An 18,809-nucleotide genomic window follows, 5' to 3' on the forward strand; every position below is an offset into this window, starting at 1 on the left:
TGTGCACTCCACTCCTGGGCCGTGATAAGAAATACAGTTGTCGACGATCAATCATGCCATTGGCTGTTCTAGACGTGGGCGTCATCTGCTGGCTTAGCTCAATCGACTGCGCTTAAGCTAAACCCTTTGGGGATCTCATTCTAACAGCGCATGAAGAGATGTTAATGATTCTCTTGTCAATCAGATGAACCCAGTATATCAGTAGCAATATAAATATCCAGTCATTCCACTGGGCAATTAATTCATAGCTGCTCATTCTTGTTTCCTCCTCAGAGTGCGGCCTGTCACGAATCCTTCAAAGTTAGACACACCAATCATGTCGTGTCCTCAGTGCTTTTCCGGTCATGTCAATCCAGGCGCTCCCACTGGTCGTTGGGAAACCGTCCATGGCCTTCGAACCTACATTGCAGAACCCCCGGCCGGCAAGAGCACGAAAGCTATCATTGTCATAATCCCTGACGCTTTCGGCGTCGACTTTGTTAACAATCAAATTCTGGCGGATCATTATGCTTCAGCTGCTGACTATCTGGTTTACTTACCCGATTTCATGAATGGTAAGGGTGGCGTTTGCACGACCAGCTCAACAAGCAAAACTAATTAGCTTCATCGCAGGCAGTGCTGCGCCAGTCAGGACCATGATTAACATGGCACACCTTTGGGATGAGACCGGATCTTGGTTGTCTAAACCGTAAGCTTCATCTTCTCCTACCCTGAGGCCGAGAGTTTGCATCACTTGACTGACCGACGACTAGGTACTATCTCTTCGCTACTATGCTGGACTTTGTCCCATTTCTGATTCGAAACCGCTTTAGTGTTTGTTGGCCTAGGGTGACCGGCTTCTTGGGTCAGCTCCAACAGCACAAAGATGCAGATCTTCCAATTGGAATTGCAGGCTTCTGCTGGGGAGGGCTCCACACTGTAAGACTCACCCATGACACAGCAGAAACTAAAACGGCTAGTGGTCGCGCATTGGCAGATGCGTTTTTCACTGCCCATCCAAGTAGCGTTGATGTCGCACAGGATATAGGCAATGTCGCGCGCCCGCTCTCTATTGCAATTGGTGACGATGATGGTGTGATGGGAATTAAGCAAGTGCGGGAAGCCGAATCAATCTTGGAGAGCATCGATGTTGATACAAGCGTGGTTGTTTACCCTGGAGCGAAGCATGGGTTCGCGGTTCGCGCAAGCAGGGCAGAGCCGGATTCAAAGGAGACGCGACAGGCAGAGGAGGCTGAAGAACAGGCTATTGCTTGGTTCAAGAAGCAATTTGATATTATCGTATAGGCCTGAGCCAATAGACCAGATCAGATCCATTCGCTGCACTTAAAACACAAGACCTATAGTTGTAGGTGTTATTCCATCTTCAAATTTCATCATAGAGTGGGTGTTCATCAACCAGGTTTTTGCTCGTAGTAAACTTAGACCTAACGATAAGCTATGTATTATGCCAAAATTGCTCCTCGATTATAATGCGTTTTGTTATTTCTAAGTAGAACAGCCAGGACATTCGAAGCAAGACGGATCGTCCCAGACAAGATCGTATGTATGCCTATCCAGAAAATCACCTGGCGCGAGAGTAGTTCTTGTAAACATGCACTGACCATTTCTGTAACCCGAACCTAAACACCCGTTCATCTTCCGGCAGATCGCAGCACATTTTCCGGATGAACTCTGGTCAGGATAACTGCTGCCATCAATCCCGAATGTTCCAGGCAACATTCCCGAGTAATTGCACAAGACACCATCCGCGCTGACACGCGTGCAAGAGTCACCAGGCTTGTAGTTGCAAGTTGGACTCTTAGGAAGAGGTGCGTTGCTGAGGACGCAGGTTGGACACGTATAGCAGGATCTATGGCTCCAAACACTGTTCTTGGGGTCCAGACCGGGATCGTCGTAGTTCGAGTCAGGATCAGCAAAGTCGGCCGTTGTGATCTTGGTTGTTGTAAAGAGACAGTGGTTCTCCATGCCGAAGTAGCCAGAGGATTCACAGTTCTCCAGAGTGTCGCAGATGGCTGCGCACTGCTCTCCGTTCTCCTGCATGGGATACATTGAGCGAGGAACTGTCCAGGTCTCACCCAAAAAGACGCCTCCACCAATGCACACATAGTCATTGTTCTCAACACTTGATGTGTTAATCTCACATTCTTGACCACGGTTGTTGTGGCAGACACCTGTTGGTTGAGTAGCTTTAGTGGTTGAGGTGAAACCAGTTGATTCGGGAACCAGGGTAGTTGTTGGAACCGCCGTTGTCGATGTCTCGCCGGAAGTGCAGCCGCATGTGAAGCACTCCATACCGAACCAATGAACCATTTGGCTGTCTCTTCCATCGCGTATTTCGTCTCGAGTAACCAGAGTATTGGAGAAGAAACACCTGCCAGAGAGTCCCTGGAATCCAGCTGACAAACATCCAGGAAGAGTCTTACAGATCTCGGCACACTCATCGTTGCTGTTGTACCAGTGCGTTTGAGTATCACCCACTTCCTCGCCGGGAAGGGTATAGATAGCATCACTATTCGTGAAAACTCCATTGAGATCGCAACCAAGGTCATCGAGATGAACGTAATAGTCGTTGATGATCTCGCATGTTTGCTTGCACACAGAGCCGGTGGTATGAGAAGGTTCTGCTGTAGTGACGGATTGAGATGTCGAGCCAACTTCCTCTGATGTTGGGCTAGTTGTTTCGGCCATGCTGGTCTCTCCAGCAGCTAGAGAGGTCGAAGATGCACTGATGACTGTAGTATAGGCGTTTCCTTCTGAAGTAGGCTCAGTGGAAGATGTTGTAGTCTCGCTACTCTCCGAAGCAGCACTGGAAGTTTCGGGAACAGAGCCAGTGGACTTTGATTCAGTGGAAGCCGAAGAATTGATCTCTGGAGAGGCTGTTGAGATAGGCGTCTCAGCACTCGTGCTTCCCAAGTCATCAGTGCTGGTTGATCCGCTGGGTCTTGTCGTCAGGGCAGGGGACTCTTGAGCCCTGGTCGCCGTCGTTGTCTCGACAGGATCAATTGGACGGCTCCCACCCAAGTCAAGCTTGAAGTTGTCAATAGTCTCTGGGGTTACTTGATCTGAGATGAAGATGGAGTCGACCAGAATTGAAGAGACGCCACCACCAGAGCATGTCAATGAGATAGCAAAGGTTGGTAAATCAGAAAGTGCCTCGACCTGCCTCAGTACCCGGGCCCACGATGGTCCTGAGCTGAAGGCAGGTTGAGAATAGAACTCTGAATTACCAAATGTCGCGCTTGCAACACAGCCTTGGCTTCCAGCTGACCTGATAAAATAAAAGAATTGGATAGTGTATTTCTTTCTCGGAACCGATCGTACGGTCTGGAAGATGCTAGCAAAAGAGCCAAAGAAGCTTCGCTTGGTGACGTCCCCATTAGCACTCAAAGCCGCGCAGCCGTCATCGAGGCTACCGTCAGCACGGTAGCATCCGCCTTGGTGAAACTCGGCATTACCTGAGGCACCAAAGTTGGTGAGGCCACTGGGGCTGTTGCGGTCGCGACTGGCGAAGGAGCCACCTGAAATAGCGTTGGTGATGATGATGTCTTCCTCTTGAGTGGTTGTTGATGACTGGGGATGGGTCGAGCTGGGTACTTCGGTGGTCGCAGTAGATGACGTGATGGTGAGACTGTTGAGGTTTGTATGGCTGTCCGTCGAAGTCTCAGAACCATCAATTGTCGCAACCGATGAGGTCGCAGACTGGCTGCTTACTGTGGCTCGGCTACTAGGCTTGCAAGGACCACCAACAGCAAAACCAATCAGGCCCAAGGTCACAAGAGCAATCTTGGACTGCATCATGAAAAGAAGCTATGGATCAGGTCCAAAGAAACAGTGAAGGGATGCAATTGTCTCGAAGAGAATTAAACTGCGGTATAACTATCTATACGTAGCCCCTGAAGCTGGGAAACGCTCGCGGACTCGCCAGACTCATTTCTCGGAACTATTCAGCACTTGGCGGTCAATAGCCATTTATTTTAACAGCATTTAGGTCGTTTAGCAGTCACTATTGCTAACTATTGACAGCCTCGGTGACTTCTACCCATGCAAGAACAGGTCTGGATCCTAGAGCACTAGCCGCCTTGGTCAATGGCTAAATCTTAATGCCAATCAAGATTGGACACCAGCTCCACTTACTATTTCTTTTCGCGTTAGTGGACGTGGCTTAAAGTGGCTTTAGATAAAACCTCGCATTCTCAGTTGCGACTAATAAAAGACTCTTGTCCGATGTCTTCAGCCATCTGACGTCCGTAGTCTTGCTCGTGCCTTGTTTGCGCGATGAACAGCAAGAAAGGTTCGTTTCGGCATCACTCTCTGTAAAGCTGTTGACGGTCTGACCCGAGGTCAATATATCGTAGTGCAAGAATACCAACTGCTCCAATTTACGACCATTACTGCCCAACTCGGTGAATTCGTTTTCGTCCTTATTAAAGATAAACTTGCGATAGATGAACTCATCGATTCAGGCAATCCTCTGGAGTCGTTCAATGGTTTCGCAGTTAGTTCTAGGCTGTATCCACGAAGGCAACATCAAGCTACCTTGTGGGAAACAATTAGACTAAGTTATTCATTAACAGGCATGATTTCTTGATATGGACATCGATAGTAAATAAAAGGTTCACTATCAGATCAGTGCATAAACATCGCTTCCTTTTAGCCGTAGACGCCGGGTATAATCTCAAGTGCAGCCATCGCTCAATCCCCTCGTTGCTCAACATTAAATATCTTGAGCATATCCTTCCGAAAAGCAGGCCAGTACTTCTCCTTGATCCACGCACCCAAACATTGCAATGACGTAAGCAACTTGTACAGGTCGAATGCATTATACGTGCTCCCAAGCGGCAACCGATGATACGTCGTCGACTTTCCGTCCTTCAGCGTCGATGCAACGAAGAACCAATCGTGATCCTGCACAATGATACCAGCCAGGAATTCAATCGCCTCAATGCTCCCCCGGAGGGACCGCCATTGCGCAGCATGCCAGGTACCGATCTGAAGAAGCGCCTTCTCCCAGCTGACCTGGCGCTTAGTCTCGATCGAGAGGGCGATAGGGTTCTTGCAGAGGTCGCCCCAATCTGTATGGTTGATTGAGAGGCCTGGCCGTGTCTTAATCTCATCATCAATCTTCTGACGCTCAATACTTTCCTTCGGAGTCTCGATGCAAATGCAAAAGTCGATGCATTTGGATGATGTGCCGAAGGGTTTGTACTCCGGTATGATGTGCGCAGTGGTGCAGTATCTGTAATCACCAACGGAAGCATCGTTTGCTTCTCGGAAAGCAAAGTCGAGAACGCATCGGTGAACCTCCATGTTCCAAGAAGCTTCGCTATGACGACCAAATTCGCATTTGGTAGCGCTCTGCAGAACCTGGCGGATGAACGACGGGGGAGGAGTTCGCCAATTGCTTGCATGCTTATCGGGATCGTAAAAAGCAAACTCGGGTATATTACGCAGGCTCTGCAGCTCGGGCTTCAATGTTCGAGGAAGAAGCCCAAATCCGTAACCAATAGTAAGAAGCTGCTGATGTAAATCTTGGAGAGAGGGCGGTAACTGATCCATAAAGTCATCGAATTTGAAGTCGTCGAACCCGGTCTTTTGCGTCGCAGCATAGCGCAGCTGTTTGGTTGGTGATGATGTGCCAGAGACTCCAGATGAAGTGTACGAGGTTGAAGATTCGCGGTCCAGACTCGAAGCGCCCTGCCTTAGCCCTCTTGATGATGCTCTGGGGGTATCCTCGACACCGCCATCTTCGTCCGAGTGAACAAGACCTTGATCGTGGGTCGACCTTCTGCGCTTTCTTGGCATTGGATGAAGCCCCTGTGCATTTGCCTCGATGTCGAAGCAGCTGTCTTGAGATGATCCTGGAGGCGTCGGGATGCGATAAAATTGACTGTCGCGGTCTGATTTGGTGTTTATTATTTTACGTCGCTTGCGTTGGTGTTCTGACTCTTCGGTCGGAAAGGATTCTTGTTCGATTGAATTGAGCCACGACCATACACGACCGTGTTTGTGAGCGCGAGTGTTTGGGACCCCGAGGCTGGTCATTTCTTAATTGCGCATGCTGATTGAAGTGATGATGTATGATTGATGGTCAAAACAATTCTGAGGAGGCCTAACTCATTCGGTCATCATGGCGGGGCTACGTTGTTGGAGGGGTAACGTCGCGAGATGGCGAGATTGGTTTAGCGTCCCATCAGCCCTTATCTGAGATACATGATTAGCGCTGATAGTTAGCGCATATTACAGGTATCTACGATAAGTAACGTTGCTCACCTGGACTGCGCCTGATTATCCCAAATTGACTTGAAAATTGTTGGGCTTAGGTGAATCTGTCAGCTTTGACAGAGGAATTACAGGCTGTTAGTTTGATCTCTTGTAGCAAGTCTGGCTTCGGTATGGAGATGTTTCATCCTGATTACATTATCTGGAGCTACATGGCAATTGTCCCGTACTGCACAACGATATCATCTATTAAACCGGACACTCTAGGTTAGGCTTCAATTGATGTGAGCTAGAGCAGGTCAGTCAGTCACGCGGGGGTACGGGTCAACAAGGTCAAAGTGGAAGGCATAAACAGAAAAGTTGTAAGATCTAAGTAGGTCTATGGAATCCAGGTAGAATTTATCCGTAAGATGCAATCATTCACCCAGGTCGCTGTCTGCCCTCCCTAACAGGCTTGTTTGTCCTCATCTTGTTGTTTGTTCTGGTAATTGACAATCACGTGGCCTGTTTGCGTCCCAGTCTCACAATCGACAAGGCCATTGCCTGTAAGCAAGTTAATTAAATCACAGAACAGGTCCAAGAACCCGATGTTAACATATTACTTAAGACTATCCCAACTTTGACCTATATAGGACACCAATAGCCATATAAGGGCTTTCTAAACCAGGACTAATTATCCGGTTCTGTCCAAACACAGAAGACAATGCCCAGATCCGTTGTGACATGGCGGCTTCATAAAATTAAGTAAGATAAAACATCCAGCACATAAAAATTAGTCCATTTCACAATAGAAAAAGATCACATAAGCTCGAATCGACATGTAACGTCTTACTACGGAGAGTTGCTGGGATATATAGACTATGCACTCGGGCTTGCCAAAGTCGATCCAACTTTCCAATAACCTGCCAACACCAACCCTTCGGTAGGAACTAGTGCTGAGATCATCAGAGGGCGCAACGAGTAGAGTATAATACTCTAGGTCCTGTGTCGTGAATCTTTCATCCTTTGACTTTTCGCTTCCGACAATAACGCATAGCTTACGTACACCTGGCGGCGACGTTCCTTCGTCATAGGTGACCTTTCCTTGCGCCTCGGCTAATTCCAGGAGAATAAATACCTAAAGTAAAAAAAAGAGAGAATGCCTGCAGCGTGATATTTTAAGTGGCTGCTACAACCAGTATAAGGGCAATAGCTAATTCCGCACGCGGAACTATGCGTCTCGGTCTTGGAGTTTGCTCTAGCCTTTCTAAATAAGGTATAGATAGACAAGCAAGGCAGACTCGACTTTTCAGCTCTCGCTTAATTAAACTGGAAATAGCCTAGTACGTTAACTACTTCGATTTTAGAAGTTCGCGCCGTGTTCGCCTTCCAGGTAGCTGCATAAAGTAAGAGGTATATATAATTAAAAGTTATTCTTATCTGGTGAAAGAAAAAGCACGGTTATTCTGATCCTTTAACTTCGCTCTTTTCTATTTATTCGTCTTCTATGCCATCCTCTATCCTATCACGCACAGAAAAACCTATGCACATCATGGCTTTTGAGGCTGGTACTAAGCTCCCTGTCTCGCTGGCAGGGTTACCTCGATACATCGCTGAGCATCCTGAGGTGCCTATAGTTGATATCTTGGATCCTTATCGCAAATATGAAGCCTACCTGCGAACGGTATATGCTCAAGATCGCCAAAATCCCTTACTTGACGATCCCTACCTTAATGTTATCCCTCTGTTCACTGGGGACACTAGATATATCGTTACGCGAGCAAGAAATCTTATTACTGAGTCTGAGGAGGAAAAGTCCAAGTACATAATGCCTCTGCCAGATGATAAACGTCGACCCAACAACTCCCCTGCGATAGTAACCAACCTGGAGGTGTTTTCTAAAAACTTTAACATCTTCTCCGAGTTCTCTCTTATAGGTATCGACTGGAATAATATTGTTGCAGCCGGTTCTTCCATTGTTAACACGCTTGTTCCTGTCCCGAAAGAGTATGAGGGCACCAACCACAAGCTCCGAGAGTACTACCATGAGAAGGTCCGAAATGCTAGGTTCGACTCACATTGCCACGTGCCTGCTGTTAACCATTTCTGCAGTTCTGCCCAGCTTCCGATGTCGATCTTTTCTTGTACGATCTGACACATGACGAGGCGATTGAGAAGATCAAGAGTATCGAACGCGCTGTAAAAGATGCCGTGCACTCAGATGTGACGGTTGTTAGGACTAAGTACGCGCTTACAATCGCGAGCCAGTATCCAGTTCGACATATCCAGGTAAGCACCCCAAGTACCACATTAGTATGCGGCTGGCTCTGATTAAATTGGAGATTGTCCTACGAATCTACAAGTCTGTTAGTGAGATCCTCACTGGATTTGACATCGATGCCGCGGGTGCGGCCTACGATGGCAAGCAGGTCTACGCTACGCCTCGTGCACTCAGCAGTTTCATTACACAGGTCAACCACATTGATCTCACACGGCGCTCTCCATCTTATGAAAACCGTCTCTCGAAGTACTCACACCGTAACTTCGAGGTTTATTGGCCCGAACTCGACCGATCCCGGGTTGACGCAGCCATTTACGAAAGGAGACTCGAGCGCACATTCGGCCTGGCTAGGCTGCTGATCATGGAGAGGCTGCCTACGGGGCCTGCGAGAGATGAATACCTTAATAAGCTTCGCGAGGCACGAGGGAAACATAAGGTCTCTCGTCAGCGCAAAGGCCTGCGTGGAAACATCAAAGAGGACTACGACGATGAAGTAGCAGACTGGCGTTTTGAAGAAGACATTAGCGACTACCACACATTCTCCATGCCGTACGGCCGAAAGTTCGACGCTAAACGCATTGAAAAATTGGCATATAGCCAGGATCTGCTCCTTAACGCAGAGTGGAACCAACCTCGAGATCGAACAGTATCGCTTCACCGGCATCCTGTGTTCTTCGGACGTGTTGAGGATGTTGTCGAAGACTGTTGTGGGTTATGCCCAGTTCCCCAAACCGATGAGGAAAAAGAAGTCGCCGAGAAGGAGGCTGAGATTTATATCTCAGGTAAGCTTACTTTTATAACTGAAGATCCTGGTAGACAGCAGATTGGCTCGTTCAACCCTCTTACAGAGCATGATTGGACTGATATGGCTTATACTGGTAACTCTGCACGCCTTTTCCAGTCTATCATCGATGGGAACGTAGATGATGTTCGTGATTTACTTTTGCAAGAGGGGCCTGAGCTAAACAAGCGTGACCACACCGGAAGGGCCCCCCTGCATCTCGCTGTGATGGCTTCTACACCCGAAGTTGTTGAAGTTCTACTTAATCATGGGGCTCGCTTGACTAGCAGGCTAGTGAATGGCGAAACAGCACTGCATCTAGCTGCTTCTCGTGGCGACATAGCCATCATAAGGCTTTTGATGGAGAAGAGTATCAAGAATGAGCAGGCTCGACAAGAGAGCGAGGCTGAGGTACATGAACACGATTCCAACTTGGAAGATCGCGAAAGCGATTCAGAGGATGAGGCATCCATTGGCGACAATGGAACGGAGTGGTCTTCGGACGATTCTGAATCGTCGGCCAGTTCTGAAGACGATGTAGACTACTTCCAGATCGATGTCACGGCCGGGGATGTACCATGTGCACCACTGCACTTGGCGATTGCGAACGGGCACAACAATGCTGTGAAGCTTCTCTGTGATGTAAGAGTTTTTTCACGTTGATTGCAACCAAGTCGTTCGAAATGCCTCGCTGACTTATCTCCGTATGTACCAGTACGGAGCCAACTTAACCCTCCCTCTAGAGATAGCCGACCAGAAACCCAACAGCACCGTTGAATCTTTAAGTACCTTTGCTATCTATCCCCTTGCTCTTGCGCTTACCCTACCGCGAGATCGGGTCAAACCTATGGTCCAACTGCTATTTAAGCTTGGCGCAACTGCATCCCAAGCAGACCCCCGAGGCTTGACAGTCTTTCAACGATTTGCTGAGCATGCTGAAGCTGACGTGATGCATGCTCTTATCAGTGAGGATACAGGCGGAGTGAAGAATTCTATCAGCCACATCGTGGTTCAAGGCTGGTCATCGAACCCACAGACCATCTTCCCACTTCATAGCGCTACCGAACGTGGTGATGTGGCTCTAGTGCTGCAGCTCCTGGCAAACGGTGCCGAACCTCACATTGAATTAGCGGCATGGATCAAGGCCGCCAAGGCTTCCCTAACAAGGGATATACTTGGAAGTCCGGAGTATAACAAAAATATATACCAGAAGTCAGCTGAGCAGCCGATTATAGCGGCGTTGCGGGCTGGCATCCCTGAGGTTGTGCTTGAGCTACTTAAACGAGGTGCAGATCCTAATGTGATGAGTCACTCTACTGCCGCGTCGATGATAATCGAGTACCGACGTCGATTCAATAAAGGCAGGCTAGCTCTCGACATCGTCCGAGGAATGCTCTCAAGGCTCGAGACGCTAAGGGAGGTCAAGGCCAAGGTCAAGCCGGAGCCCAAGCTACAGCCCGGCATGGATAGTTTCCTCGCCAAGTTCTCAGAAGGCACGTATCAACACTGGCTGGTTGCCGGGGATATTGAGGGCAAGAGAGAAGTACTCGAACAGCGACTGAAGGCTTACCGTGAGTCCAACGCTGAGGACAGGAAGGTGGCTGGTGAATACGAGGAGGTGATTAATGAGCTTGTCGCGAAGCTCCGTGCAGTGGAGGAGGCCCTTCTTTCACAAGGGGCTAGAACGTACGAGGAGCTCTATCCCGATATCAAGACTGGCGACGACAATCTCTACAAGCGAAACAGCAACGCTGACGAGGAAGATGTCACATCTTACAAGCACACCTTCACCTTCATTGGTGAAGATGAGATTGTGGAGAGGGGGCAGGAGGGCTACATCAAGCTGTAAGTGATTTACTCTACCAAATCGTTAAAACAAGTTGGCGGAGGATTGACCTTGATCGCCCTTAGATTCGAGGCAGCTTGGGCTGGAGACCTTGACTGCATCAAGGCCCTGTCAACACAGGCATGGGGGCCTCAGCAAGACCAACCGCCGTTGATCATCACCATGAAAGACAAAGCCCACAACACCCCATTCTCTCTCGCCTTTTTGCGCGGACACTATGCGGTCGCGCGCGCCATCCTCGAGATCGCAAAGGCTCAGTGGGCTCCAATGAAAGTGGACCAAGTGCACAGGGACCTTTCGTACTACCTCCAAAGAGAGGAACGCAGAAAGGGACCCAACACGAGCCAATCTGAGGGTGATGATGATAATGGTGATGATGATGACGAATATAATGATCAATTCTCGGAGCTGGAGCTACAAGTTACGATGCAGGCGAAGTCCCACAAGACGCCCCTCGGCTACCTTCTAGAGCGCATCTCGACCTTTAAGTTGCAGAGCACCACCAGCGTCTTAGATCTCGGTGTCCATGATCTGTTTGAGCACTGCATGGCGCAAGATGACGCCGCTGGCCTAAAGCTACTCCTTGAATTTGCTGGTACTTACTTAGGCAAAACCCTGAACAGAGAGGAGTTAAGGGAACGCCTTGTAGCTCTACTCTTGACTGCCTTGAAGTCATTCCCGTCTGCGAGAACAAAAAAAAAAGTCCTAGCGGCGATGAGACTCAACAAGCGGAAGTTGATCTCCAAGATTTTCATGGACGAAGAGTATTATAACCGCGAGAATGAGTTCACTTTCCCTATAGAAGCTTTCATGACCGCCATCAGACTCAACAAAACTCAGATGCTCTCTCTGGTCGTCAAGCAGGCGGGAGTTGGCATTCCTCTGGACCACCTTCTTAAGGTTTCTGTAGGCGGAGTTCCTACAGGTGGGTACAATGAAAACGCCGTGCGCATCTTCGACATGACTTACCAAGGTCTGACTGTTTACGGTAAGAAGAGGTGAGTTTGGCTATAGTTTCCTCAGCTACCCGGAAAGACTGTTATCCTGACTCGAAACAGGAAGGACTGGGCAGCCGCTGGTAGAGGCATGGTCGTCCACCCTACTGGTATTAAGGCGGCTCCTCTTCTTCATGCTGCACTCTTTGGAGCTCTGGAATCTGTCGAGTATTTTCTGAGTGACGCACCATACCGTCACTATAGCGAGTTCGGTAAATCAATGGTCGCCCGTGAGGATCCTCGTATGCAACACTTCGTAGACGACCCTACTGGCTTCGAAAGAGCCATCTCTACGTGGCTAAGCACAGACAGTAATTTTCTTCCTGGGTGGCTGCAGAGTGATTTTGAGGAATTCTTGTAACTGACCTTTTCCTAGATGACCTTGTCATTCACTGCGCGGTGATGGCAGAACCCAACCAGGAGGCCAAGGAGCTCTTACAGTACCTTGTCAAGGCATGCCCTAGCAGCCTGGAGAGGCGAGATTCCGACGGAAACACGCCACTATTGAATGCTTGTATTCTTGGGAGGAGACAGGCGGTCGAGACTCTTATCGGTGCTAATGCTGACCAAGCCACGAAGAACTACAAGGGAGAAAACGTGTTGCACGCCCTCCTCCGCTACAAGAGCGACCCTTCTCGCTTAGAGGCTATTTTGAAGTTGTTTGACCAGGATCTCCTCAGGAATCACATCAGTCAGCAACACCAGAGCCTTCAAGGAAAGGCAAACACTCCACTTCATTCTTGGATCTCTAAGATGGCCAACGATGGCAGTTCCAACTCACTCTCCGCTTCCGAGCAGAAGGAGATGCTTACTCTTCTACTCAGGTACACTTCCGGAAAGGAGCTTGAACTACTGAACTGCGAGGGTAACACGCCGCTACATACTGCTGTTCAGAAGGAAAATATAACGATTACAGGCGTCCTTGTGAGACATAAGCCAGCCCTTCTCTTCCAGGAGAACGTAGCCGGTCGCACAGTTTTTGATATTGCGAAAGCTCAAGTCAATCGGAGACAGTTCAGGCAACCTTACGCTGACCGCGAGAATTGGGAGCAGGACTTGTCCGCCGATTCCCTCCTTGATAAGCTTCACGATAAACAGAAGAAGAAGGCAAGGTCTGCCGAAGTGTTTAGTGCTAAGCGCAGGGATGAGATTACTGCTGAGTGTGGTCTCAGCCGTGAGTACTGTCCCGACGAACTTTACGATATTGTTGGGTCACTTGGGTATGCTTTGGGTCGTTCTGAACCTAAGTCTGAGAAATACAACATGCCTGAGGGAATGGCTGCGGCTGTAATTCTGGACCTCTGCACCACTGCGATCAAGCAATATCCCGCCAAACGCCGCCTGGTCAGCGTTAACGAGGCAAATGATGTTTTACAGCGGCTTTTGGGTGACCACTTCCTGAGTTGTGGAGAGAATGAGGATGGTCATGGCGATGAGAAAAAGCAGAGTGAGGTTGAGGGTGAAAATGGGGCGGGGAAGGACAACGAAGAGGTTGACTTCGTTGTCGAGAGGATGCGGAACAGTAATTGCGGGAGGTGGAAATGCTAAAAGGGGTTTGGTTTAGGTTTGGGTTTTACTTAATAAAAGCGCTAGAATATTACTATAGGTTTATATAGATTTTATTAGTTAATTTATTATATATTATAGTAATAGCTAATTTTTTTATTATTATATTTAATAAAAAATTATTATATATTATTACTTTTTTAATAAGTAAAATATAAAAACTTTAATTAAAACTTATTAATTTTATTAATATTAAATTTATTTAAAATAAATAGCTTTTTAAAAGATAATATTTCTATTAATTATAAGAATAATTAAAATTAATAATTAAAGTACTTTATAATAATATAATATATTTAATATTATAATATTTAATTAAATAAAGTTAAATATAATAATATATTAGAGAATTTAATTAGCTATTTAATAAAATAAATATATTAATAATAGTTTAATATATTATTATATAATTACTGTTAAATAGCCTATTTCTATATGGTATAAATATAACTTTTTTTATATTATTAAATAAAAAAAGCTTTTTTAAATATTTTTAAAGATTAAAGTTAAAATAAAGTTAATATTTATTATTTAAGCTATTTTTACCTTTAAGGTTTTTTTTAATTAAAATCTACCTATAATAAATATAATAAATTATAATAAAGTTTATAAAAAAATCTATATAAAATAAAAAGGCATTATTAATAATATAGGGTAGAGTTTATAAAAAATATAAAAAGTAAAATTTATAGATATTATAATATATAAAATAAATAAAATTAGTATTAATTAAAAGGTAAGTTTTAAGAGAGTATTTTTCTAAAGTATAAATTAATTTAAACCTAAATTGCAGTTAAGTAATATATTTAAAGTTTAGCTGTTTTTTTTATATAATTAAAAGTAATTAAAAGGTAAGTATTATAATTAATAAAATTTAATAAATTATAGTTATTTAATATAAAAGGTATAAAAGTTAAGTTATTAAATAAAAATAATAGTTATATTTAAGGTTTAAAGGCATTAAGTAATAAAGAAAAGTAAATTAAAATAAATAATTTTATAATATATAGTATTATAATAAAAAGAAGCTATTAAATTTTATAATTTATATTATAATTAAAACTATTTAAAATATAAAACTAAAAGATAATACTAGCCTTAAATAAAGCTATTTATTTATTTACTTAAATTTCTTATTATTATTTATAAAAGTTATTAATTTATATATATAGCTAAAGAGGCAAATAGCTATTTAAGGATATAATTATTATAACCCTTATAGTTATATTATATATACCCTATAAATTCTTTATAAACCTTATTAATTATAACTAAATTAGTTATATATATAAAGACAGAGTTAGCAGAATTGTAAATATCTTTATTAAATTTAAGTGCTAATTAAAAAATAATAATTAAAATCTACTAAAAATTAATATTAATAGATAAATAAATAAAAAGTAAAGAGAAGTTATTATAGTGGGTTAGTAATAGCTAGGTAGGTATAATAGTATTATATTAACTAAAGCTTAAAAAGATAGGATTTCTTAAAGAGGGGTTTTTATAATAGACTTAAGGGGATCTTAAGGGTATATAGTAAAAGACTAATTAGCCTTATTATTAAGATATTATTATAATTATCCTTCTCTTTTTATTTAGCTATTTTTAGCTAAAATAGTAATAGAATTAAATTATATAATTATTAATAAACTTTTATTATTATATATTTACTTATAGTAATTAATTCCCTATATAGATCTACATAAAGGTAGTAATATATATCTTAACTATTTTATATATAAAACCTACTATAAGTCTATAAGTAGCCTTATTATAATATCTTATAGCCTTATATAATTTATACCCTTTAACTTATAGTTAACTTCTTAATTCTTTAGGCTTCTATAAGGCTTTTAATTTCTTTTTAGCTATAGGTATTTAATTATCCCTCTTTTTTATTTTATTTTATTTTATTTTATATAACCTTTTTAACTTATATACTTTTCTTTCTATTTATATCCTTACCTTTTAGCCTTTTACTCTTTACTCTTTTAATAAATCTCTTTTAATTCCTTTATAATAGCTAATAAAGAACTTATTTCTATCTTTAAAATGCCTAATAAAACTAAAGAATTTAAGGCAGTTATACCCCTTAAGCCCTTTAATTATATTATAGACTATTAGATTTATATATATTATATCTATATTTATTAAGATAACCTTTAGATATTATTAATTAATAAGGATTTTAATAACCTTTTTTATTTCTTTTAATTTAATTATTATACCTTTAATAACCTTAATTTCTTTTATTATATTAAATATAATTACAGTAAGGGGCATTATAAACTATATATCTCTTTTATAATTTTTCTTTATATTTTACTATTAACTTAATAATAGTCTTTTTACTATAATAAAGAGTAACTTTAAGGATATAATAAAGGCCTTAAAGTTTATAACTACTTTAATTACTACTTATATTATTAATTAGCTATAATATCTCTTTATTTATATTTATTATAAGCTTAATTATACCTTTTTTTAGCTTTTAATTTCCTTTTATTACTTAAAAGAGACCTATATATTTACCTTTAGGTTTAAAAGTATTAATACCTTTATAGTAAGTTTTATATTTTATTTTAATATTACTGCCTTTTTATTAATACTTCTTAATATAAAAGGCTAAATCTCTATATATTATTAATATAGTTTACTATTATATTTAATAAGTATACCTTTATAATATCTTTTTAATTTTTACTATAAGTCTTAATACTTTATTTATATTATTTCTTATTAATATCTTTAATTTTTTAAGATTTAGGCTATATATAAGATTAATTAGACTTATTAGCTAAAAGAAGTAAATTTTAATTTTATAGCCTAAAGGGTTATAAACTTAATATTTAATTAATAACTCTAAAAGATATTAAAAAGTAATCTTTATAATATTATAATATATTTTAAGACTTTTTTTTTATTTAATTTTTATTTAAGTAATAATCCTTTTAAAGGTTTTATTTTTACTATAGCCTTAACTTTTATTTTAATCTTACTTTTTATATTTACTTTAATTAATTTATTTAATTATCTTTTATTTAATTAATTCTTTTCTCTTTTAGGTTTAAATGCCTAATAGTTTTAACTTAAATTATTATTTAATTTTTTTAATAATATAGCCTTTATTTTTTTTTAGGGTTAGGGTTAGGATAGGGTTAGTATTAACTATTTAAGCTATCTTTGCCTTTTAGGTTTTTTCTAGCTAAATCTAGCTAATAAGTAAGAGAGGAGATTTTTTTAAAAAAGAGATATAAAGAGGTAAAGAAAAAAAAATAAAAGAAAAAGCTAAAGTAAGGAATATAGCTAAATAGCTAAAAAGAGATATAAAATAGCTAAAAAGAGATATAGCTARAAAGCTAAWAAGAAATATAGCTATAAAAGCTAGAAAGAAATATAGCTAAAAAGCTAAAAAAGAGATATAGCTAAAAAGCTAAAAAAGAGAATATAGCTAGAAAAGCTAAGTAAAAAGAGGTATAGGGCTAAAGTGGCCTATAAGGGGCCTAAAAAGACTTCCTAGAGGTATTCTAGACTGACCTAGCTAGGCCTATAGGGATCTCTTTAGCTATAGAAGCTGTTAAGAAGGCCCTAGTCTTAATTAAGGTTAGGCCTATAGTGACATTTAGCTAGGCAGCTATTAGGGGGCCTATAAGCTACTAAAGCTTCTTATAGGTCTTAGCGGTCTTTAAGTCTATAAGGCTATTTATAAAGATAATAATAGGTTAAAAAAAGGCTCCTAAAGACTTATATTTCCGGCATTTTTCCTCTACAGCCTCTATAAAGGTACTATAAGGGTCCTCTCTAGCTAAATCCTTAGAAATAGTAATAATTTAGATATAATAGAAATACCGGCTTATTCTTAAGGTTATAGCTAGATTAGCCTTAAGGCTAGTCTCTTTATTTACTAGAGGCTCTTTTTCTACCTTTAGGAAAGGCTAGCTGCTAAGGGCTCTATAAAAGGCCCCTATAATTTTATTATACCTTATAATCTACCTTCTACTAGCACCCTTATAGGTATCTTTATAGCTTAAGGCTGCTATAACTCTATAGGAGCTATAAGGTAAGCTAGAAGGCTTAATAGAGTAAAAAAGCCTGCTTTTAAGGGCTTTAGTAATCTTAAAGTCTATAAAAGATAGGTCTTTTTTAGTAGGCAGGATTTTAAGCTACTTATAGCCTAAATAGCTACTATTTTCTAGCCTAGCTTACTTATAGCTAGTAGGTAGGTCCTAAAGGAAGCTYTATAACCTAGCCTTATTAGCCTTTTTTAGTACCTTTTATACTGTTTTTTCTAGCTTAAGGCCGGTATCTATAGGGGGCTTTTTTCTAATTTTTTCTAGGGTAGGTTTAAAGGCTTCCTTAGCTGCCTAATATAGCTATACTGCTAGCTCCTTATATAAGGGGATTCCTAGACCTCCCTTCCTAACTAGAAGGGCTATTAGGTCTAGGCTAGGCTCCTTAAGGCAGTTATTAGGGCCTTTAGCTAATAAGGCTATAATAGCCTTTCTAATTAGGTTATTAACCTCTTCCTAAAGGTCTTTAAGGCCTATAGGGTCTAGTTRCCTCTATAAGTGCCTTAAGAAGAGCTATATACTTCCCTTAAGTAGAAGTAGGGCATGCTATTTAGGTAGGTCTTAAAGGGTAGTTAGGGCCTCTTTTAGGGTCCTGATTTTCCCTTTTAGGAAGGCTCTCTTAGGTGCTATAGGCCCTATAAAGGAGCCTAAAGCCTTAATTCCTTTTTCTTTTAGGTCCCTTATAGCTATTTCCTTACTTTTAGCTAGGTTAAGCTAAAAGGGAGACCTTAAGAAGACCTTCCTAGCTATCTCTAAGGTGCTATTAGGGGCTAGGTTAAGGATATAGAGGTTATCTAGATAGGCCATTAAGGCTATATTAGGCAGCTTGGCCGCTAAGGTCTTTTAGATCAGTTGTGCAAATAGGGACAGGGTTGGCGGGATGGTGAATGTCTTTGTCAAATTCGAGCGCCGACCAGAAAATAACAATTAAAATCTGCCAAAAATCAACATTAGTGGACAAGCAAATAAAAAGTAGAGAGAAGCATAGTGCAAGACGTAATTAAATAACTAGCAAGTACCAAATCCATTTTAATCTTGATTCGCGCCTTCTATTTTATTTTCTATCCCATAT

General features: G+C 41.8%; 4 protein-coding genes across 4 annotated transcripts; 2 read left to right on the forward strand and 2 right to left on the reverse strand.

Annotated features, from left to right (window-relative positions):
* Positions 1 to 316: 316 nt before the first annotated feature.
* On the forward strand, positions 317 to 1,284 carry FMAN_12073 (uncharacterized protein; the record flags this gene model as incomplete). The annotated part of the gene is made up of 3 exons (XM_041824821.1): positions 317 to 554; positions 613 to 688; positions 753 to 1,284. The coding sequence occupies 3 exons, from the start codon at positions 317 to 319 to the stop codon at positions 1,282 to 1,284; spliced, it is 846 nt and encodes a 281-aa protein (XP_041690264.1).
* A 201-nt stretch (positions 1,285 to 1,485) lies between these two features.
* On the reverse strand, positions 1,486 to 3,795 carry FMAN_12074 (uncharacterized protein; the record flags this gene model as incomplete). Its single annotated transcript, XM_041824824.1, has 1 exon — positions 1,486 to 3,795. The coding sequence occupies one exon, from the start codon at positions 3,793 to 3,795 to the stop codon at positions 1,486 to 1,488; it is 2,310 nt and encodes a 769-aa protein (XP_041690265.1).
* An 897-nt stretch (positions 3,796 to 4,692) lies between these two features.
* Positions 4,693 to 6,042, reverse strand: FMAN_12075 (uncharacterized protein; the record flags this gene model as incomplete). The annotated part of the gene is made up of 1 exon (XM_041824825.1): positions 4,693 to 6,042. One exon carries the CDS (start codon positions 6,040 to 6,042, stop codon positions 4,693 to 4,695), a length of 1,350 nt encoding a protein of 449 aa, XP_041690266.1.
* Positions 6,043 to 7,750: 1,708 nt separating this feature from the next.
* FMAN_12076 (uncharacterized protein) lies at positions 7,751 to 13,649 on the forward strand (the record flags this gene model as incomplete). Its single annotated transcript, XM_041824826.1, has 7 exons — positions 7,751 to 8,251; positions 8,311 to 8,487; positions 8,541 to 9,902; positions 9,976 to 11,105; positions 11,172 to 12,104; positions 12,165 to 12,412; positions 12,478 to 13,649. The coding sequence occupies 7 exons, from the start codon at positions 7,751 to 7,753 to the stop codon at positions 13,647 to 13,649; spliced, it is 5,523 nt and encodes a 1,840-aa protein (XP_041690267.1).
* Between the last annotated feature and the right edge of the window lie 5,160 nt (positions 13,650 to 18,809).

The sequence above is a fragment of the Fusarium mangiferae genome (assembly GCF_900044065.1).
Source record: "Fusarium mangiferae strain MRC7560 genome assembly, contig: FMAN_scaffold018, whole genome shotgun sequence".
Lineage (NCBI taxonomy): Eukaryota > Fungi > Ascomycota > Sordariomycetes > Hypocreales > Nectriaceae > Fusarium > Fusarium mangiferae.